A 24,635-nucleotide genomic window follows, 5' to 3' on the forward strand; every position below is an offset into this window, starting at 1 on the left:
ATGGTTGTGTGTTGCTGTTTATACAAACTTCGAATGTTCCAAACTATACGGATGCTAGCTCAGTGCCTGCTGCTTCACTCGTGTAAACTGTATGGCCTGCAGAAATCTTTCTGTTTTTGTTTTTATGTAATCGAATTTTTATGTTCTTAAATTGCAACACCTTGTAAGCCTTTCACACTAATTAAGGCCATATAATCATGGTCGTTTCCGAATGTGCTTCTGACAAAAAAGCTATTCTAGTAGCGGGAGTCCAAAGTTTTCATTCTTCTGGAGACATTTCAATAGCAACTTTCATCACCTAACAAATATTTCTGTGTATTTAACAGAGATGCATATTAACAGTTTTCATAAATTTAGCTTTAAATTTTTTTTTAATGTAATGAAATATTCTCTAAAAGATTTTCATCGTCTATTGCTCTCCCATAGTGGTTGAATTTTCAGAAATACTTTAACTTTTTTTTAAAAATACAAACAAGAAGTCAAATACCAGTTGTCATAGATGTAGCCTTAAAAATCCTTTAGTAGTTCTTTACTTTCAAAAAATAAAGAAAAAGATCACCCACTATTTTACCTCCATAGTGGTTGAATTTCCAAAAATGCTGAAACACACATTTTTTATTTTCTGACTGAGAAACCAAGTTTTCATAGTTAAAGCTTCAAAATTCCCTTAATGGTGGCATACTTTCAAAAAGCCGTTCATCCCCTATTTCACTCACTTAGGAGTGGAATTTCGGACAATCTTATTTAGGATTGCAGCCGGTTCTTGTAAACTACACTCCACAGTATTTGGCTGTACCCCTGCCATTCATCTTCAGGTGAACCTCCAAAGACCAACAAAGATGTTCTCCTATCCGCCAAACTTAGTGTGCTGAGAGTATTGCTGCACTTGCGTCAGAAGCATGGTGACATCACCAGTGGAACTGCGAAGTTCAACTGTTTCAGTGTTGTCGCTCGCTGCTGCCATCGGAGCATTCTGGTGTCTTTGTCTGTAGCAAATCTGAGATGACAGGATTACACGCATTATCCAGCTAGTAGCCAATGTCATGGTTCATTAGATTTTCCATGTTGTGTATTCCAATGGCTTCTTTTATAATGTAGTCCCAAAAAGATGTTACTGTGACCAAAATTAAAGTTTTGTCATACTCCATTGGGTTGCAAAAGGTGAGTGCAACATTTATGTTCTGTGCAGTATTCCTTTTTTGTTTGTCCTGTATAGGCCATACAACACTGGTACAATATTTGTAAATTCCCACCTTCTCCAATAACAAATTATTCTTCACTGATCCCAGGAGGTCAAAAATCTTAGATGCTAGCAGAAAATCACTTTCACCTTATTCTTGCTATTTTGAAGGAAATATTTTCAACAATGGGAAGAAAAGCTAGGGACTGTGCTAGTGTGTTCTCCTCTTTATCCAGTTCCTGGTTCTTGGTTTTAGGTGACAATGCCAGGTAGAGTATCCATTGGCTCTGAACATTGGCTTTAAATGTGCACACTCTTTAGGCACATGATGTGCATCTGAATCTGTATGGGCTCTGTGTACAGGAGTTTTAACTGCTCTCATGATTTGGAATTGGTGATTGCAACTCGAAGGGTGTAAGTACAAATTAGTGTGAGTGGGCTTAAGATAAACAGAAGGCCCCAGAGAGCCGTCACTCTTCCATGTAACCAAAACATCCAGATCCAGGAATGGCAGACAGCCATCTTTCTCTAGTTCCATATTAGATCGAATGTTGTCATTAATGGAATTAAGATGATGAAAAACTCCATTAACTTATCTTCTCTTGGGGGCCAGCCACACTATGAAAGTATCATCCACATACCACCAAGAAACAGTTGGTTTAAGAACCACTGATTCAAGTGTCATTCCTTAAAATCCTTCATAAAAAAGTTAGCCACCATTAGAGACGAAAGGGTGTCGGTGGCAATGCTGTCAGTATGTTCAAAATATTCTTAGTTAAACATAAAATAGGTTGAGGAAAGAACATGCCAAAACAAAGTAGTAATGCTTGAATGAAATTGTACCACTTTGTGCCAAGGAATCAGCAAGAGGTACCTTTGTAAAAAGATACTACATCAAAACTCAATATTTAGGTGAAGAGCCTCCAGTCTGTTGGTAAAATTGGCTGAGTTGTGTACATGATGTGGACATTTGCCAATCAATGGTCTTAGCAAGAAAGCAAGCTGTTTGGCTAGAACATATGCGGTGGGTGTCAATATTACTCACTATAGTCTGTAAGGTAAGACCATCTTTGTGCATCTTAGGAAGACCGTACGGTCTTGGGGGTATGCTTGATATGTGGTCACAACCACTTGAAGGTCTCTGGAGGTAACGAGGAAGAATTCAGCAGTGCACATGTCTTCCATTGCACTTGTGCTGCAGGATCATAATCAGTCTTGTACCGGATCAATCATTGTACAGGAAGGTTGATCACAACCCTACAGTACATGTGCAATGGAAGACGTGTACACTCCTTAATTCCTCCTCATTACCTCCAAAGACAATAGAGCAGTTAAGCCCACATGGCAGCATACCACCAAGACGGTGTTGATGCCGCTACATATGATTTAGCCAGACATCTTGCTTTCTTGCCGAGACCATTGTTTGGTAAATGTCACATTGTATACGGAACTCGACCAATTCTATCAACAGATTGGGGGCTCTCCACTTAACTAGTTTGGATCTTTTAGTGAGTCTTGGTGTAGTATCTCTTTTTACAAAGGATTTCTTGATGCAAATTGGTACAGTTTCTTTCAGGTATCACTGCTTTGTTTTGGCATGCTCTTTCCTCAACCTATTTTATGTTCAACCAAGAATATTGTGAAGAGACTGATGGTGTTGCCATGGGGAGCTCCTTGTCTCCAATGATGGCTAACTTTTTTTATGAAGGATTGTGAGGAACGAGCACTTGAATCAGTTGTTGTTAAACTAACTGTTTCTTGGAGGTACATAGATGATACTTACATAGTATGGCCCCACGGATAAGATAGGTTAATGAAGTTTTTACATCATCTTAACTCCATCAATAATATCATTCGATTTACTATGGAATAGAGAAAGGTGGCTGTCTCCCATTCCTGGATCTGGATGTTTTGGTTACGCAGAAGGGTGACTGCTCTCTGGGACATTCTGTTTGTCTGAAGCCCACTCACATTGATTTGTACTGATTATTCAAATTGCAGTCAACAATCCCAGACCACGAGAGTGCTTAAAAGCCGTGTACACAGAGCCCATGCAGTTTTGGATGCAGATCGTTTGCCTAAAGAGCTTGCACATTTAAAGACAATGTTCAGGGCCAATGGATACCCTATCCCGCAAATAAACAGGACATTCTCAGCTAAAACCAAGAACCGGGAAGTGGAGAAAGAGGAGAACGCACCAGCAAAGTCCCTAGCTTTTCTTCCCTTCATTGTAAATACTTCCTTCAAAATAGCAAGAATCTTTAACGATATTGAGGTGAAAGTGATATTGCGCTACCATCTAAGATTTCAGATCTGCTGGGATCAATGAAGGATAATTCGTTATTGCAAAAGCTGGGAATTTTCATAATACCCTGCCAGTGTGGTATGGCCTAGATAGGAAAAAAAAAAACACCGACAGTGGAGAGTGCTGTACAGAACATAAACGTTACACTCGCCTTTCACAATCCAGCAAGTCTGCGATTGCGGAACATGGTATCTCCAATGGACATTCAGTGGAGTATGACAAAACTTTAATTTTGGCAACATCTTTTTGGGACTCCATTATAAAAGAATCCATTGAAATACCCATCATGGAAAATCTAACGAGCTAGACAGTGGCTGCCAGCTGGATAACGTGTCGAATCCCGTCATTTCCGAGAATTGCTGCAGTCTAAGACCTCAGGATACTCTGATGATTGCAACAAGTGTCACAGCCGAAACAGTGATCTTCACAGTTCCACTAGCAAATGCTTTACCACCGGATGGTGCGAACCATTTGCCACCTTTACTCTGATGCAAACGTGGCAATACTGTCAGTGCGCTGTAGAACGTGAAGCAGGGAACATACTCGTCAGTCTCTGAAGGCTCACTTGAAGATGATTGGCAGGTGTTCCGTCAAAATATCATGGAGTCAAGTTTACAACAATTGGCTGCAATCCCGAAATCGCTTCAAACATTTGATTCACCTGGAGAATTTTAAATTTCACAATTGCTTCTTAAACGATGCCTAAATATAAAATCCATAGCATCTCCAAACTTAGTTTCTTTCCTTAGCAGTTTGGACTGGGCGATGATGAGTCAGTGAATCAGTCTGACCCTGTTTCATCGCCTTAGGGGTTAAATTTCCAAGAACAGTAAAACACACATTTCTTCATCTCTAACTGAGAGGCCAAATACCAATTTTCAAAGATTTAGCATTGAAAATGCTTTGGCAATGAAATGTTTTTGTAAAACTTCCACCACTTGAAAGGTTGAATTTCCAAAAAGGGTGAAACATATTTTTTTTATTTCTTGCTGAGAAGCCTATTTTAAATTTTCTTAGTTTTAGCTGTAAAAAATGCTTTCATAATAAAATAACTTCATAAAAAATCTTATCCCCTCTTTCAACCCTTAGGGGTTGAATTTCCAAAAATACTGAAACTGAGAACTCAAATACCAGTGTTAATAGATGTAGCTTTAAAAATGCGTTAGTAGTTCTTTAATAATGATATATTTTCAAGAATAACCTGTAAATGCTGAAACACATATTTCTTTATTTCTGACTGAAACCAAATAGCAATTTTCGTAGGTCTAGCTTCAAAATTGCCTTAATAACGACATTTTCAAGTAGGACATTGCCTGTTATATATGGAGACTACAAACATCAGAATTTTGAGAACCTTTCAGAGAAGCTAAATCATAAATAACAAATAATTACTGGCGAAGTCAAGCAATGGAAACTGCAGGTTGGAATATCAACAGTGTAGGAAAAGATAGATTGTTAATAAAAGGTAGATTGCTACTTATCTTAAAGATGACTCATTAAGTAGGAGACAGGCACAAGTAAGACACTTGCACATAAGCTTTTGGCCACAGCCTTCATCAGAAAAAGAAAGAGAAAGAGAAACACACACCATTCATTCAAACAAGCAAGCACACCTAATGCACAGACCAGAATTGTGGCCTGAGCTGCTGGAATTAAGTCGTGTGTGTGAGGTGTGCTTACTTGTGTTTCTCTTTCGTTTTCTGATGAAGGCTATATCCAAAAGCTTGTATGTAAGTGTCTTTGAATTGTGCCTGTGTGCAACGTAACATGTCACCTTTATGGGAAGTAGCAATCTAACTTTTCCTACATTGTAAGTAATTACTGGTGGTTGGGTGTGACGTCAGCAAACCAGTGACATTAATTGCTAAATCACATAGTGTGCAGCACAGCTCACAGTAGTATTAGTAGTTCTAAAGAAATATTTGTATAAAAAATAAGGTATTGCTAATTTTATCCACAATGTGTGTGTGTGTGTGTGTGTGTGTGTGTGTGTGTGTGTGTGTGTGTGTGTGTGTGTGTGTGTTTGATACTGATGACAAAATCAGCTCCATTTAATTTCATTTATTCCAGTGTGCAGGGCTGTTGGTGCACCACATTGTTTAGTCATCTAAGTATACATTTTTGCGTGGCATGGAATTTAGTACATTAACTGATCCCCCTCCCTACCTCCAATGTGCATCATGTGTTCTCACATGATGCACATGTTAGGTTTGTATGTTGTCCTCACACAAACAACAAAGAGTTATCCAATGCTCCTCTTAATATTTCACCCTTACAGTATGGTTATGCTATTACATAAGACAGCATCATGATACACAAAACCAGGGTAAATTCTAGATAAGTAGCATTGTTTGCAATGAAGTGCCGACAGACATCAATAGCTCCTTGCTTTCCTAATAAGAAACGGGGGTAACAATGAAAACTCTTTGTTACCTTCGGCTAGCTATGTCACATAGAAAACATATTATGGTGTTTATTAGTGTGAGGACCAATATTTTTGTCAACATTTATTTACTTAATAGCATGTGCACTAATGCAGTAGTCACAGAAAAATTAGTACAAGGAAACACATTTATGAGAAAAAGCATAATTTGAAAATACCAGTCACATGCCTTTCATGTGCTTTTGCTTAAAACTAACGTAGCATGAAAGACAGACAGTGAATTTATGGAACAGGAAGCACTGCTGACATTTTAGTTGCAATGGGATCCACAGCTACCACAAATTGGCTGACTGGTGACATTCTGCCACACTTGCTGTTATAAGATGTATTGAAATATCCATTTATTTTGCTTTTGTAACTGAGCAGCGTTGGCAGAGTGAAGGAATTTTCTGATGATTATGTAGTAGAGCCCATTGATACACTGCTTCAGTAATTTTTATTTTTAACATCATCATCTTCAGGTAGCTTAAGGTACTTTCACATACACCTGAAGCTGATGGCACAACTATTGAAATGTGTAATGGCATTAAAAATAAAAACAACTGACTGAAGCAGTGTACCTCTAATTTTCATGTATTATCTAATCAGTCACAGCCCCTAACAAGCAGTCAGTTATGGACAAGATATTTGATGGCCCATTGAAAGAACATACTTCAGTTAGTCAAAGCATTCATCAAATCAAACAATGGTAGAAAGTAGGAGACATGTTAGACTTAACAATTAAATGCAAGACACAGAGTACATCTGACAGCAGTGATGTAGCATACCACTCAGTATTAATAAGAATATACTATCCACTAAAAAAGACATTTCAAACCATCGAACAGCAGAAAGGTATTTGAAAGCAATGAGGTGTATGTGCAACTGAAAATATACTCATTTGGTTTCTGTGTATAATAGTTCAGATAATTTTAATTATTTTACAGTTTTGTTTGATGGAAAAAGGAATAGGGAAGAGGCTACCTATTTTTCCAACGTAACTCTTATGTGAATGGAATGACTGTTGTGTACATGGAAAGTTTTGTGTTACAGCGGCCTTGGTGAGCAGTTCCCTTCTGCAGAGTGCTCCATCCATTCGTCCAGCAGCTCAGCCGCCCCTTGTGGGACTGGGCAGTGCTCATGCCGCAGGGCTTTCCACTGTCGGAATGACTCCTCCCATCATGGCTACTGCACAAGCCCCACTACATACATCTGTAATGCCTCCAAGCAGCATCCCCAGCATGGTACCACCAATGAGAGCACCTCTGGCACCTGGAGCACCTGTTCCTCTCGTACAAACCGCCAGCCTACCCCTAGCAGCAGGCACTAGCTTACCACTTGCACCGGGTACCAGCTTACCACTTGCATCAGGCACTGGCTTACCACTTGCACCAGGCACCAGCGTACCACTCGCACCAGGGACCGGCTTACCCCTCGCACCAGGCACCAATATGCCCATCGCATCTAGCACGAATGTTCCGCTTGCATCAGGTTTGACAAGTATCAGCAGTACACCTTCACTGGTGATGCCAGCAACTGTCCAGACTTCTGTTCCGATGGGTGTACCTCTTACGCAGCCTCTCACTAATGGGTCCATATTAACTGGCCAAGGACCATTGCCATCAAGGCCTCCACCAGGTAATGGAAAAGTAATTTATACCATGAACCTATTTTGTTACTGTGATAAGTGTTTTTTATTAAGGGAAGTCATTGTCCTCTACAGGCTGTTTTTATTTTTGAAGTTAACACTTTGTCATGCTTTTGTGCTATTATCTAATTTTGCCCCCTGGGAATTTTTCAGACTCTCTCTTTCACAGTGAGAATCTCTAGTCACATATCTTATCCTCAACGCATCCATGTGAAGGCAGCTCGATCTAATAATATCCCTAATAAATGTTAAATATCAATGTGGTGGTAATAGGAATTGTGATGAAGGTAGCTTAAAAATATTCAAAGGAACAAAGTTATCTAATAGTACAAAAGGGTGAAATAGTGTTTTCCGAAAATAATAATGATAACACAGGACAATGGCTGCTGTCAATAATTTTGCATTGGCTGTAGATACAAAGGACTAAAAGCCCTCTTCTTGAATTTAGTGTATAGAGTGAGTTTGTTGTCTTTTACATAGGGCTATAATATGAATCTATATTTAACATTTTGCAGTTAGACTTTATATATACTAAAAGATTCAGTGCTGTTTCCACAAATAAGAATCTCTTCCTCGACATTTGTTGGGGGGGGGGGGGGGGGGGAGGGGGAGAACATGGTGAAGATGGTGAAGATATGAAACAAGTTACTCAGAACACACAACTTATGGGAGAACCAAAATTGTGTAAAGGAAAATGGGCATAGTGCGTTGTAAAATAGATGGATTTTTTGCCACCTCCTATGTTTCTCACTCTTTATTTCTACATCCTATTCCATTTTGCCTTGTTGTTTACCTTTGAATAACAAAAATGGAAATTCCTGGATGAAAAAATATGTAAAATAAGGAGAAGGCAACCATTTACCTGTAAAGGAGTGGTGCACGGCACACACAAACTCTTAACAGAAAGTGTTTAACACTAGCTTTCGATCTCTTGGTATTTTTCTAGTAAGAACTCGAAAGCTAATGTTACTGCTTTCCATTATGTTTTTCTGTGCACCATGCACCAATCTTCTGTAGGTAAGCGGTTTCTTTCGCTATATTTTACATGTTAATCTTTGAAGTCTTTTTCCCCATTTTTTTCCTTAGTTTCTTGAAATATATAGTATGATTTTGGAAGTATTCAAAAAATTGTGGATTTTTCTCCAAAACTGAACATATATATGGGATCATACCAAAATATAAAACATTGAAATTTGATGCCTTCAGTGCCAGAATTTGATTTTACGTACCATTGAACAGGAAACTTGTTTTGTTGTTGCTGTTGAATGTAGCAGAGTTACTGACCAGTCATAACTTCCTTGTGTGCTTGAATTTGTCTATTGAAACAGTGTAGTCATGATTTGATGGGTATTTAGACAGCTGTGGGGATATCGCATGCTTCATGTGAAATCAGTTCATTAATGATAGGAATATGTTTGTGATGTAGTATGTATCCATAATCAAGGATGAACAACATATCTCCAGGCAAAATGTTAATAATGACAATGTGACTAAACAGTTACCAAAATTTTTCAATATTCTTACAGAGGTCATAGAAATAAAGTGGAGAGCCAGACGAAAATGGATGTTACTACATATGTGAAATGTTCTGTGGGAGTGACTGTAATAGCTTCCACACAAACTGAAATGGTACACAATCTACAGCCAAACTATCTTTTATAAAGGCAGGCATTTAATGAGAATTTTATGCGTATTTCTGATTAGTATGAATGTTTGGTAGTATGAATTATTATGAATGATGAAACAAGATTATGTGTAAAACACAATAGAGCTCCAAGGACATTTATGTCATCATTGAGAACAAACTTGAAAACACCAAAAATGTTTTCTTTCTTTCTTTCTTCTAGAATTTTTTTTGTCTCTCTTTTGCCATGATAATCAATCAAGTTCTAGGCTTGTTAGAACTTTGTGTGCAGAGAAATGTGACAGCAATATGTTGGCTCTTTTACCACTAACATACAGAATATGTTCTGACCATAATTTCTCCCTCGCATCCAATGTGGCAAGCTATGAATAGTTGTTACTGCCATTCCAATGTTTTTGGGGTCGCAAAAATATGTAATTCAGTTTAAATATAGCAAGAGTAATTTTGTGATGTAATAATCACAATCTGGACACAGTTGTGTAAAGAACTGCAGAATACACTACATCCATTATGTATTACCCATTCAATGGAAAGTGTTTTGTAAGAGTTTTGAAAACTTGAGGACAATGGTTGTTAAATACTGTGAGAAGCACCTACAGATAGTTGACTGTTCAGAACACTATGATCATTGTGTAGCTGTGTGTGTGTGTGTGTGTGTGTGTGTGTGTGTGTGCACACATGTGCAAGAACCTTGTATTATGTACATTACTGAAATTTTATCTCACATTTTCAGTTTCTCTTCAAAAGAATATGCATTCTGAGCAAACAAAATATCATGAAAATAATTGTAAAAACACAGAATGGTCTGGTCATCAATAGTGGAAGTTGTTGGTTGAATAAGGAAATTATTTCTGTTTCTTCACCATATTTTTTGTGTCACTGAAATATACCATAAGTGTTGTCATTTTAATCTGAATTTATTGCAACCGTCTGCATGTTATGAAAGCAGAAGGAACATTGCAGCAATACCGCTTTTGTACTTCTAAACCCCACCACTAATCATTTTCACAGTGACAGTTGAAATGTAAAAAGAACTTGTATGGCATCAGTACTTTTCTTAAATCGTTCTTTTTTAACTTTTTCAGTTGGTACCTCAGTGCCGCCTGTAGCTCCTCTGGAAAAAGTGGCTTCTATGGATTCACCGTGAGTTACTTGCAAAACATTTGTTAAGATAACTTGACTTAGTTGTTGCCATATAGTTGTGAGTCATTGTATGCAAATTTAATAAATTTAATTTTCTTCCAGTTTGTCAGCAGGCTCTCCCTTGCAAGAATGGGCTGTACCTCATCAGTCCAAACTGAAGTATACACAGTTGTTCAACACGACTGACCGAGCACGGTCAGGCTATTTATCAGGGCCACAAGCGCGAAATATCATGGTGCAGACACAGTTACCACAGCCTATTTTGGCCCAGATCTGGTAAGAGTTTTTTTACTCGAATGTAAAAATAATTTGGTTACATCTTAAATTTACACAGTACACGCATCCATTACACTCAGCTATACTCTACAAATATACATATTACTCAATTCTTACATATTTGCATGGAAAGGTGCGAATGTGCATGGAAGTAGAACACCATTTCTGTTGGCGACTGACTCTACTGCATGAGATATCCCAGACAATATCTGTGTTTCTTGTGTAGTTAATTTCCAAGACTGGATGCCATATAATTACTATTTAAAGGGGATGTGAAGATTTTGTATGAAAGACTGCATATTTCACATGAGCTGATGAATGTCCTTTGATATGAGTGTGGTGGTGGTGGTGGTGGTATGTTAATGATTGTTGTAGTTTGCCTTATATGTTTCTATATGCATTCTGTAAGTTGTTACATGGAAGATTCTCACAAGTAGCTAGATATCCAGATATTGGTTGTTGATCGTCCTTTGAGACTATGCCCATTTAAGTGAATATAATCTAGTTTTAACAAACTGAACATCCTACATCCCTCTTTGGACATACATTGAGAACATCATGCACAATGTGCAAGCTACTCATGTAAGTTGAAACAAAACCAAGGACGAGTACTGATTATTTTTTTAAATGTATGTATACTTGTGTAGTTTGCTGTCATGTGGATTTAAGTCAGTGTGCAATAAGCATGATGTAATTGACATCAGTCAGAGAGCTAAAAACAGGCTTAAATGTAATAATGCACAACAGGGAGTTCTTACTTCACTGTCACGGAACTTTATACATATTTTTAACCTTGGGTCTGTAAATAGAGGGTCCTTTTTTTGGGAACAACACAATAAATAAAAGAAAAAGTGTAAAAAATAATAATGTTGAAGTATTGTTACAGAGATTTGACCTAAAATTAGGAGCGACTCGAGAGAAATTCAATGAGGTTGGACCAACTGGTCTGGTGCCGTCAACAACAGATCACTGAGTGGGAACAGAAAAGACAACAAGGAAAGAATCAGATGGAGATGCCACTACAGATAAACAAAGTCCAGTGAGTAATCTGGAGAGACAAAACCTGAGCCATAGAAAAGGCAGAGGCCAAGAACAAATGGTGTGTTAAGACGAGACATTAGTGAAGTGAATAAAACACGGAGTTTTGTGTCACTGCATGGTGGAGCGTATAAGTTGGTTATGTTGTGAAATGGTATATGGCATCATGGCAAGGTGACAGATGTTAGCACTCATGATTTTACTACCTCCACCTAGCAATAGAGATCAAATTCCACTCTCTCTAGCAGACTTTGTCTTGAGACTGGGATACCAGAAGCAGTGTTAAAAGTATCTTCCTTAATTTTGATAACTGTTAAGTTAGTAAAGTGGGTAAATAGTCAGCATCTCGCCTACAGTCCATCGTTCTTTGCCCTAATGAATGTGTTGGGCGATGACTAAGTAGGTTTCATAATAGGTAATAGTGTCTGTGAATCCATGATAACTTTAAGCTCAGTAAGTAAAGTAAAATGTAAGAACACTGAGATCTTGTACCCTTCTGGACAAATTCTTGTGATGAAAATTGTCTCCTACATAAAAATTTGGTTATAGATTTTGGAAGAATGCTGATACGAGAAGTTGTGTTTGTAATGGCAAGGAGAAAGGGTAATCTTGCAACAGTACTCTATCTCATATTTGTAATACTGGAAGAGGAGAAACTCAGATGTCAGAGGGCATACAAAATAGCTGTATTCAGGCGAAGTTAGTTTTGTCTTTCCTCTACTAAAGTGGCAGTATAAAGAGTTGTCTTTTTTTAGCGCCTAGTTGGCTATTTCTGGTCTGTATCTGGCTGTAGACAGATTGTTGTTTATGTTAGTAGTAGTAAGTTTTTAGCTTCTGCTGTCTTATTTGCCCAAATATAATATATTTATAGGCTGATTGCCAACCAAGGCAGTTACTAATACTATTACAGTCAGAGCAAAAGCATTTCATTACATACTATGAACTTGTCATTCATTGCTTATCTATTTCACTGTTATTAGGACATTCAGTCATGGTTGTTACATTTATGTTTTTGTTCAGGGCACTAGCAGATATGGATACAGATGGAAGACTTTCTTGTGAAGAGTTTGTTCTTGCTCTTCACTTGTGTGACATGGCAAAAGCAGGGGAGAAGCTACCTGCTGTGCTTCCTCCAGAGCTTGTACCACCAACATTCCGGAGGCAGCGACAGGGAAGCCTTACTGGAAGCATTACGGGTTCTATAGATGCTTCTGAAAATAAAGATGCTGCTGCAAGTATCTCCACTGGTAGGTTTTATTTCTTGCTTATACTATTGACATGTCATGCTTAGTTATTACATATTGCATTATAATTGCGTTTTCTTTCTTTGTACTTTTGTAATATACAGCTTTTACTAAAAGAATTTCATGAATTGTCTTGTTAGTCATTAAAAATTAGAGCTGTGCTTTATTGTCACAGTATTAGATGATGATGATGATGATGATGATGATGACTATTTGGCATTGATTTTAATGTGTGTCTGTTACTCATTTTGTCATTTGGCGCGTGTGTGTGTGTGTGTGTGTGTGTGTGGGGGGGGGGGGGGGTTAACAATATTGGGTACAAAAAAGGCTTGAACAACAATCTACACTTCTGCCAAATTGTCAAAATGTTATGTTTTTGCAGTTACATTTGAAGATAAACGGAAAGAAAACTTTGAAAAAGGCCAAGCAGAATTGGAGCGAAGACGTAAAGCATTGTTGGAAATTCAGCGAAAAGAACAAGAGGAACGTGAGCGGAAAGAAAAAGAAGAACAGGAAAAAAGGGAGAAAATAAGGTTTGCAATTTTTGTTGTTGGTATAATCACATTAGATAATTAAGGTATCTTTTGGAATAATACAGATTTTGATTAGATTTGCTTGATATCCGAAACAGAAGTGATGTGCTCACATTGTGTGGTGCTGGAATATTTATAGAGATACATGTTAAATTGAAGTATTATCTAAAGGCTTTGGATGGGTGGAGAGAAGATAACTGAAAAATAAGGACCACTGTCCTTGGGACATGGGAGGTAAGTAGAAAGAAGACTGAAACTACAGTGAGGTATCTGATGTAAGGGGTGACTTGAAAGAATGGGAAATTTTGAAACATATTGTGAGGTAGGTGGCATCGAATGACATGTGGAATGCTGCCTGCAGCGCCTTGCCATTTAATAAACAGAAAACATGGAACAGAGTGCAGTGTGCCTTTGTTGTAAAAGCCTGTTACAAGAATGGAAATGTGGGGACCACGCCTCACGAATTTCAGCATCATTTCAACATCAGGCAGCATGGTTGTGTTCCCTCAGTGCATGCAGTCAGGATCTGAGTCAGCAGCTCTGAAGCAGTGCGTTCCACATTGAAGAAGCAGTCTTCAGGGAGAGCCCGAACTGCTCATATAGGAGACAATATTGAGGATGTGTGAACTGCTTTCGTAAGAAGACCACGGTGCACTGTTAGATGTCACACACTCCCTCTATACAGTATTCAGTGAATACTGAAAGTGCATTTAAAGCTCAATCTGTACACACTGCAGATTTTTCAGCAACTTCAATCCAACAATCTGCAAATGTGAAGAAAACAATGTACTGATTGCATGTGAAGCTCACTTCCACTTCAGTGGCTTTTTCTATAGACAGAATTTTTGCTGTTGGTCTCAGCAAAATTGACCTCAGTTACATGAGTGTCCAAGTCATTGAGCAGTGTTATACGCCCCTACTTTTTTTGAAGATGATGATGGCTGCATGACCACTGTATCATCTGTTTGATATAGTGCTGTGATGGAAAGTTTTGTTGTGCATGAACTACCCCACTTTCATGCCAACATTTGGTTTCAACAGAACAGTGGCACATACAGCACAGATATTGATGGGAGCTCTGCAACGATTGTTTGGTAACCGTGTCATTTCAAGGCACTGTGACATTGCATGACCCCCAAGATCGCTTGACATGACAGCGTGTGATATTTATTTGTTTTTGTGGGGCCCCCCCTTAAGAGTACTGTTTCCTATACTCCACCAGCTACCACTGAAGAACTTAATGGAAGAATACGAGAGGAAATCTTTGGGATTGCTATTGAAATGTTAGGTCAAGCCCTGCATATTTTCATATCAGGCTGCAGGAGTGTATGTGCTGAGTTCGAGCTCATCTGTCTGATATAATATTCAGGAAATACAAATGCTTGTGACATTCAGTAATGGCATACTCTGTATTATACATAGACATAAATATGCGTAAAATAATTGTGCTCATCCATTAATGTCCATTCCGAAATTTAATGTTCATTTGAGTAATTCTGTATAATGTATTATGTGGTTGTTAGCAGATACTAAGTATGTTAGTGAATTTTTTGCACTAACAATTACCACTGTGTAGCACATTAACACAAGTGGGTATTTTCCCATATAAACTTGAATATTCAGTGGTAAGGACTCTACACAACAGTGTGCAAATGTGTTTTTTATAGCACAGGCCTTTATCATTTTGCGTGTTTTTGAAAAATTTTACAAAAGCTATTAGCAGCAGAATATTCAAATAGTTTGTTTTGCACAGATTTGTAAAATAATCACGGTTTGGTTTTAAGAATGATTTATCAGTGTGCCAGGTAATAATACCATATTGTGTGAGATTATGGAACATATTGATGACCTATGACCATTGTGTGTTAGAATCTTGTAAGTTAACAGAGGCTTCTGATAATGTACAGCACAGTGTGTTATTTCTATATCAGCTAGAGTATTATGAAATTCTGGTAAATTGTTTCATTCCTTTATAAACATTCATAACTTGTCTTCAACTGTAGCAGGCAGAAAATTAAAAATCTGTTGTGTCTGTGCAATACCACCTGGGGTGCAGACCGCTCTGTTCTCCTGCGATTGTATCAAGTGCTGGTCCAGGCCCATTTAGACTATGGAAGTCCTGTCTGTGGTTCTGCGTCACCTTCCACATTGCAGATACTAGACTCCATCCACCATTGTGGGATCCAACTTGCGACTGGTGCCTTCTGGACTAGCCTCGTACTTGGCCTTCTTGCAGAGGCAGGGATTCCACCACTGTGAGTTTTGCGCCAACAACAGCTGATATCTTATGCGCTCCGCATTCGCTGCACCCCAAAACACCCTAATTATGGTCTCCTTTATCCAGACACGGAGATCACCCTAGCGTAGTGGCGGCCACGATGTGAGCTTACCATGGCTGCTTGCATTCTGTCGCTCTTTTCTGAGCTCCAGCAATTCCTTTTACCGCCTCTTTTCTCCGCTCATGCACGTACCCTCCATGGTGTGTCTCCTGGCCACAGCTCTGTCTTGATCTCTTAATCACTTCAAAGGATTCTGTCCCTCCGATGGCTCTTCACCACCAGTTCTACTGTCTCCTCAGTTCCTTTCAGGGTTCAGAGGTGATCTATACTGATGGTTCCATGGTTGCTGGCCGCACTGGTTTTGCTTACACCTAAGTGCTATGCACGGAACTTTGTTCCTTGCCAGATGGCTGTAGTGTTTTTACTGCAGAATTGGTAGCCATCTTGCGTGCACTGGACCGTATCCGCTCCTGCTCAGGACAATCCTTCGCTATCTGTAGTGACTCATTGAGCGGCTTGCACGCTACCAGCCAGTGCTTCCCTTGCCACCCCTTGGACATTGCTATCCTGGATTCCCTTTCTCTCCTTGCTCAACGCAGATGCTCGGTGGTTTTCATTTGGAGCCCAGGCCATGTTGGGAGTCCTGGCAATGAACTTGCCAATCAACTGGCTAAATTAGCTACTACCAGGCCATCTCTTGCTACTGGCATTCTGGAATTAAATCTTAGCTCGGCATTACATCTTCAGGTTTTGGGCCTTTGGGATGCAGAAAGGCACACACTTTCTTCGCCGAACAAGCTCAGTGCCATTAAGGATTCTACAACTCCGTGGCAGTCCTCCTTATGGGCCTCTCGTAAGGTCTCTGTTGTCGTATGCCAGCTCCGCATAGGCTATACTTGGGTGACTCACGGTGATCTCTTCCGTCTTGAGGACCCCTCTCTCTGTCGTTGTGTATCGATGTTGACTGTGGCTCACATCTTATTGGACTGGCCCAACTTAGCCACCCTGCGATGGACTTTTAGCTTTCCAGACTTGCTACCCCTGGTGTTGGCCGACACTGCGTCAGCGGCGGATCTCGTTTTACGTTTTATTCGTGATGGGGGTTTTTATCACTTTATTTAAGGGAGGAACCTTCCACCTTATTGGTAAGTGGGGGGGATGGCAGGCCCTCTTGCTCCCCGCTTCGCCCCGACTGGATTGACTTCAACTGGGCTTGGTGGTTCACCCCGGCCCTCTGCCTTCCCATTCCATTCCTTATGGGGTCTGTTATGTCCTGAGAGTCTCTCTTGTCTCCTGTGCTTCTTCCTTCACATCCCTATTGTAGTCACTTTCTTTCCCACACCTCTTCTTCCGCCCTTTTCCTTCCTCCCTGTCAATAGTTTGTCATTTTATAGACATTGTAGTTCCCTCTTCTAATATGGGATTTTAACGGTTTTAGTTAATCTAGGGTTGGAGGGAAGGATAACCGCGTAGTTTGGTCCCTTCTCCAACCAACCAACCAACCAACCATTGTGCAAAATGTCCACATCAATAAAAAAATTGAAGAGGTTGCTTATGCGTACAGATGTTCTTCCTATTCACCATCTTTACACACCATAAGGTAGCTTATGGATTATGAATGTAGACACAGATTCAGGTCAGCAGCTCATGTTTGGAGAAGCAACATACTGCCACTTGATTGAAATAAAATACAGCCAGTTTCTTAAAACAGTTTCCAGCAGAAACTAAATGTAGCTACTTTTGTGATTAGAATATTGCCCACAGTTGGCACCAGTTATACACCAAAACTTATTACTTTACGTACTTCCATTTTCTGATTTCATGTGGGACAATATTTTGAGACATGTTAGTTGAGATGGAAAGCCTATTTTTAATCAAAAAACCAGGAATCTAAACCCGAGGTGCTATTAATTCATAAAGTCCATGTACACCTCTGTACTTCACTGTAAGGGTAAGTGTTCCCATTTTGACAGACAAGACTTCTTAACACTATGAACTTGTTTAGAAGAAACAACAGTATCCATTCAGTAATGCAGGAGAGGATCAATCTTCATATCAGGAAAACACCCATAAGCCATTTGTTATATATATTTGCTGCGGCACATGTACCATAGGAGTTGGAATTAAAAGGATTCCCAGCAGCAAAAGTGCAGACATACTTTCAAAAAATCATTAAAAGAAATAAACTAACACTCTGGAAAGAACAGATTGTTTGTCACCACATAGATGAGATGCTGAGCTGCAGACCACCACAATCCAAAGAACTGCTAAAATATTGAACTTTCAAACAAAGTGCTTCTGAAGTAGAAAGCACGTGAGCAATCATGTGCTCTCTCTCTCTCTCTCTCTCTCTCTCTCTCTCTCTCTGGTTGCTGGGTGCTAGAACTGCTAGAAAGCTCAATACTCAGCTACATAAAATACACTTTGAATTAGCTAATCTCATAAAAACATCAGGCCACTTCAGCGGCACCACCCAAGAAATCACGTCATTCATAGAAACACAAATGAAAATTAAGATAAAAACACAAAACAAAAAGCTTATTTATGTAATAAAACCCACAGAAGACTGAATGGATGACCCAACACAAATTGACAGACTTGTCAATTCACTGACAGAATTAACAAAGCATGAAAGAGAATTATTTGAAAAGTGGCCACGACCCATCATAGACACAAACAAGTCACACAGAACAGCAGAAAAACCTGATCACAGGATCAGAATATGTAACAAAACAAGAAGAAGAAAAGTTGGAAATCCCAAATTTCAGTGCCATCTCGACAAGGGAATTGGTAGCAGAAGAGATACAGCATCTAATCAAGCTGAAAACAGTAGAACAAAACTTATGTGTAAAACTAAACAGAAAACTGCAAGAAAATAATCATCCAAGGCAGATAAAGGAAATACCTTGGTACTTATTAGTGGAACAGAATACATCGACACAGTGGAATAATTCAGATAAGAGAACATCATCATTAAATTAATCAGTGAGCCTACCATGAGGTACCAAAGAGACATGAAGGAACTTCTAAAAACCCTAAAAATTACCATCACATAAGTTAAAGCGAACTAGATGACACACAATAATTTTGAAGCATCGACAGTGATACTTCACAAAAATACACACTCTCTCTCTCTCTCTCTCTCTCTCTCTCTCTCTCTCTCTCTCTCTCTCTCTCTCTGATGAGACTGGTAATTAGCATAAAAAAAATTGCACCATCTTACAGCTACACACACACACACACACACACACACACACACACAGTGCTACATAAATTGCACAGACTGATAGAAAAGATAAAACATAAATGTACCACGAACAGCAAACCTAATATCTTTTGATATTAGAAACATGTACACAAAAGTGCCAGTAGGAGAAACAATCAGTTTTAATGAAAAAAACGCCTGCAGAAACAATGGAACACAACAAATGCACACATTGATGAAACTGGAGCCTTCCTAAAGGTAACAGAACAGAACTACTTCACTTTCAACAAGGCGTTCTATCTGCAGGAAGAACACCTATCAATGGATTTATCTATCAGTGGTCTACTTGCAAACATATTTCTGAACTTCACTGAAAACAAACTATTCAGTTATAATTCCAAAAGAATACAAGCTTGTATGCTGGTAACATTGCGTGAATGACATTATTTGTTTGATAGCTGTAACAGACACTCAGATAAAACAACTACACACTGACATAGACATAGTTCACCGTAATGTAGAATTCAGTATGGAGAGGGAAGCAGACATGAAGCTTAATTTTTTACGCATTGCCATACACAGAATAAACAACAATTTTAGGATATTCAGGAAACCTACAGCTTCAAATATAACCATTCCAATTGACCACAGACACACAAACTTTCAAGTTTAAGATACATGTTACACAGGCTTAACAGATCTCCACCAGATAAACTCAACTAGACACAGGATATAACACAATACGCCAGATAACCAGGGAGAATGGGTACACATCTACAGCAAAAAGCCAGAACATCAGCACATGACAAACATGGGGAATAAGGAATGCCTTACAAAGGATGCAGCAGGGCACATACTGACATACAGCAACAAGCATTCCACAGGGTGGGGAGCATTCTGAAGAAACAAGGACTAAGAGTATCTTCCCATATAAGCAACACACACAGAAAAATCTGAACACTAAGAACACATTCACAGACAAGTTTTCAAAAGCAGGAATCTTTATGGAACAGCGTAATAAGCAAACTTCCTTTATCAAATATTATTAATTATGCATTATGTCATTTTATACTGTAATTTACTTAGCAGTAGTTATTAAGCAAGACTAAGTGATAGTGTTCTAGCAATGTAGCCTGTCAGTCTGTATTATTATGTGCTTTGATTGCATTGCTCATGTAGTCACAATGACCACAGTAACCATAAATTATTATGTTTACTCATTGGCCTACATCATACGTACAAACAGTCAACTAAAATATGATTTTCTGGACCAAGTAAATAAATCAGTTAAACTGTACTTTACGCCAATCTGTCTACAGAGACCAGACATGCAAAAATTGTAAAACTAGATATTCTGAATACCCCAGAGCTTAAACAGTACACACTCCACTTTTGCAGATCTCGTACAAGTAAACCGCCACCCAAACATCATTGAGACTGGTCTTAAAAACCTCAGAGAAAGTGTAATCTTTATTAAAAATGCACAACAGGGGAGAACCTACAAAATCCAAATAGTGATAAAAGGAAAGAAAGTCTTTAATGAAAATACAACGCTGTGCAACAAAACACTGTTTGCAAGTGCAACGAAGCACTGTTTGCAATGCTCAGTGGATTATACAAAGACATTTCCCCACATGAAATGTAGCATTCAAATATCCAAAAACTGCTTCTCAATCCCCTCCGTCCATGTCTCTCTCTCTCTCTCTCTCTCTCTCTCTCTCTCTCTCTCTCTCTCTCTCTCAAGCACGCATGCACACAAAGTTCTCCTCCAGGACAGGAGACTCGCCACAGTAGTTCACACGAAACAGTCAAAATTAGTGCTCATATCTTTTCTGTTAAATACGTGTAAAGGGAAAACAAAGGTGAGAGTGAAGTATGAAAACAAGACATGGAAAATGGTGCATGCAACAGCTGTAGAAAGAGATATCCTTAAAAGTTGCACAATAGGGCAGAAAATGTAAGTTCACTGACACACACACTACCAGTACCAATAGAAAAAGTATTTCAAAAGTAAGCAAATGTCTGCATGGCTGTTTGGAATGCAGGAGGACAACATGGTTCATCTTCAGTAAGAAAGATTCCCAATATTATATTTATTAAATATGAAGAAATTTTCAGTTAAATATTGCACCTCTTGTGAAATGTCCAGCACATTTATTACAAGTCCTTAAAATATTAAAGTCCTGTAACTATGCCTCTGAGTAATGCCTGCATAGAGACCAGGGCTGGTCTACAATGCCTATGGAGCTGCCGCCTTGGAGACGACAGATGAACACCAGAGCTTGTAGACTCAACAGTAACTGAAAACTGCACACGACTCGGTGCACTGAAGAGAACTGTATCTCGTAGCTCAGTGCTATGGTATTTAACGAGGTGTCGAGCAATCTCTATCCATGTACATGATGCCCATGTGTTGGCAGCTGAGGCTCCTGGCAGACCTCAGTATACTTCGTACTGCCAACCCATACAACTACAGTGCTACGAGTGTTTAGAGCATGACTTACTGATTGTGGTGAGGTACTCTATGGGGTCGTGAGTAACACCACCACAATGACCATTTTGCACATGACACACTTTCAATAAAAGAGGGCATAAAAATGAAAGAAATGTGTTGAGTTTTATAAAGGGGCTTCATAAGTGGGGACACCCTGATAAGAGCAGTCACAATTTGTTGGAAAGATTTGATCTCAGGATAAAATAAACTTGATGAATGTATACAATAAATGCAGATAACAAATTAAAATGATGATTCTACAGAGTGAAAAAACCATGCCATTAACTTTTTTAATTTTCCATGTTATGTCAACATGTAGAGCCTGCGTTTATCCATCTAATGATGTGGCCTTATGTCTATCACCAGGAGAGCTTGCAATGTTACAGCTGAGCACTCTATTGTAGAGTTCAAAGATTGATAAATGTATTATAGGTAAGATGAAAGTTCATACAGTGATGCTAGTCAACTGATCATTGCTGCCAATACTGAGAAGAAAATGCTCTATTTATGTAGAGGGTAAAATAGTTGACATTACAAAGACCTTATTCTCAATTTTCAAGGATGAAATTGCCCCAGCTATTACAATAGGGAGAATCTTGCTCGTTAGAAGTGAGAATAATGTCATTCCACTTGACTTACCCTATAAATGATGGAGTCTGTATTGAAAATAATGTTTCTCCTAGCTTGGAAGATGAAACTAACAATAGTTAACAAAAACCTTTAACACTGTAACAAACAGCCTCCTCAACCACTAAAATTATTGGAAAAGCAACCACATTAGCATGTAAAGATATAAAAGTAGTGGACAAAATGAAAAGCCCAAAAGCCTAGTACTGAGTGATCGGATGGAATCCTTTGTGTTTTGGATAGTCGTTCCAGTTTTTATGTAACTTACCTATCCCATCATTTTGTTGGAGGACATACAATAATTATATCATTAAATGCCTTGTGTTGTCATTGTTTCTGCATGATTCATGGGCATCAGTTTTGTACATGTTCCTGACGACTATGTTAAAATGATACCAGAACTAATTTGGCTATTTTGTGTGTGTGTTTAGGCAAGAACAGGAGCGGCGAAGGCAGCTTGAATTTGAAAAGCAGTTACAAAGGCAAAGAGAAGCAGAACAGGAAAAAGAAGAGCAAAGGCGAAGAGCACAAGAACAACGTGAAGCTGCAAGAAGGTATATTAGAATTTGATACATAAATTTATTTTAAACTGATTGAATGCGTTTTGTTGTTGGACAAACAAGTCTGTAACCACAAACTAAGTAAAGCAAGAGAAATTAGGGGTTGCTCATATTGTAAAATTCATTTCAGGGAAATGGAGCGGCAAAGGCAGCTGGAGTGGGAGAAACAGCGGTGTCAAGAATTACAACAGCGCAGGCAGAAAGAACAAGAAAAAGTTTTGCAATTAAAAGCCAAGAATCAGAATCTCAGCATTGAGTTATCACAATTGGTATGCTGAATATATTTGATGTGTAAACTGTATTATAAATGTTAACAGGATGTATTTTAATTGCACTCGCTTTTACAGAATGAAAAAGTGAAAGAATTGTCTCAGAAAATCAGTGAGACAAGGATTGGAGTGTCTGGCGTAAAGTCAACAATTGACGGGATGCGTAGTACTCGTGATTCGCAGCTTGCTGAAATGAGTGCCTTAAAGACCCGACTGAAGGAACAGAATCAAAGGCTTCTTACATTGAGTCAAGAAAAGGCAAGGCTAGAAGCTCGCAACAAGTTAAATGCAGCTGCCGATTCTGCTAATCAGGAACAAGTAAAAATAGCTTTCACCAACAAACAAATTACACTTAAGCAGTTACGTGATAGGCTACAGGATCTCCAGAAAGAGGCAAGTGATGAATGTCATGCTATCCTACTCTGCAATATTTTTATATCTAGCTGCAGCTTGGAAACTTGTGTATGCTGGTTCATTTATTAAATTAGCCTTTCAAATTAAACCCATTTGTGGGAGTTATAGTCTCATAGGGACCAAAATGATGAAAAAGTCGAATTTAAAAGTTTCTGATCTGTACTAGTAAAACTTCATATCTGTTATAGGTAATACGTTTTTTCCAGCAAAACCTTTTTCAAAATATAGTGCTCTGTTAACTGAACAACAGTCATTTGGAATATTTGAATTATCTTATGTCACATAGAATAACAGTATTGTCTAAATAATATTATCATACCATTAAAAAAAAATTAGTGCTCAAAATCCAATAAATATGTATTCAGAAGTGGCAATTTCTTCATTTTTGAAATCACAGGTTTATTTGTGGCATGCAGTTTTCCCCTGTAACTATATATGTGTGTTCAGACTCAAACTTGTTGTTTTCTTGACGGTCTAAACTGCTGCATCTGTAATTAAATTTGCTTTGGAACTTATTGGTACAGTTCCATGGTCATTGTTACTGCTGCAGTTATGCTTGTGCTGAAATCTGAAAAACTTTACCAAATTTCAGCTTTCTGCAAATCAATATTTGTTTGAACAGTCAATTCGCCGGGAAAATTTTAAAATTAACAATATTTGCATTACTTTTTCACTCAGTTACACAATATAATATATCACAATATACAACTTCTTGCATTACATGGCTACATAATGCAGAAAAATTTCTTAGGAATATTTTGAGTTCTGGCATTTGAAACTGACTTTAGTCTAATGTTAATGATTTCTTCTGTTCTGCTGTGATGTCACTCCTCATTTTACAGTGCATGCTTTTACTCAGTGGCACCTCACGCTAATTTAAAACGCGACATTGACTCACAATAGCTATACAAAGGACATGCAGATACCACAACTCTCGGTATACTGCAATTTCTGTCCCAACTTGGAGACGCATGACATCCATCCGTATACAGGTTACATGCAAAACAGATGACAGAAACCTCCTGACAGCACCCTATTCATTATCACTGCGGAAAGAACAAACACCTATATCTTTCTGTACGAGCTCCAATTTCCCTTATTTTATCGTGGTGATCATTTCTCCCTATGTAGGTCGGTGTCAACAAAATATTTTTGCATTTGGAGGAGAAAGTTGGTAATTGGAATTTCGTGAGAAGATTCTGTCACAAAGAAAAATGCCTTTCTTTTAATTATGTCCTGCCCAAATCCTTTATCATTTCAGTGACACTCTCTCCCATATTTCGCGATAATACAAAACATGCTGCCCTTCTTTGAACTTTTTCGATGTACTCCATCAGTCCTCTCTGCTAAGGA

The 24,635-nt window shown here is 38.6% G+C and overlaps 1 protein-coding gene across 1 annotated transcript in view; it reads left to right on the forward strand.

The window, feature by feature from the left end:
* LOC124795878 overlaps positions 1–24,635 on the forward strand; it is a 363,347-nt gene that overhangs the window by 54,285 nt on the left and 284,427 nt on the right. Inside the window, 8 exon segments of the mRNA XM_047259992.1 lie at positions 6,961–7,545; positions 10,286–10,343; positions 10,446–10,619; positions 12,678–12,904; positions 13,284–13,434; positions 22,471–22,593; positions 22,730–22,868; positions 22,947–23,261. Of these exon segments, the coding sequence (XP_047115948.1) occupies positions 6,961–7,545; positions 10,286–10,343; positions 10,446–10,619; positions 12,678–12,904; positions 13,284–13,434; positions 22,471–22,593; positions 22,730–22,868; positions 22,947–23,261 (1,772 nt within the window).

Source organism: Schistocerca piceifrons, chromosome 1, assembly GCF_021461385.2.
Source record: "Schistocerca piceifrons isolate TAMUIC-IGC-003096 chromosome 1, iqSchPice1.1, whole genome shotgun sequence".
Taxonomy (NCBI): domain Eukaryota; kingdom Metazoa; phylum Arthropoda; class Insecta; order Orthoptera; family Acrididae; genus Schistocerca; species Schistocerca piceifrons.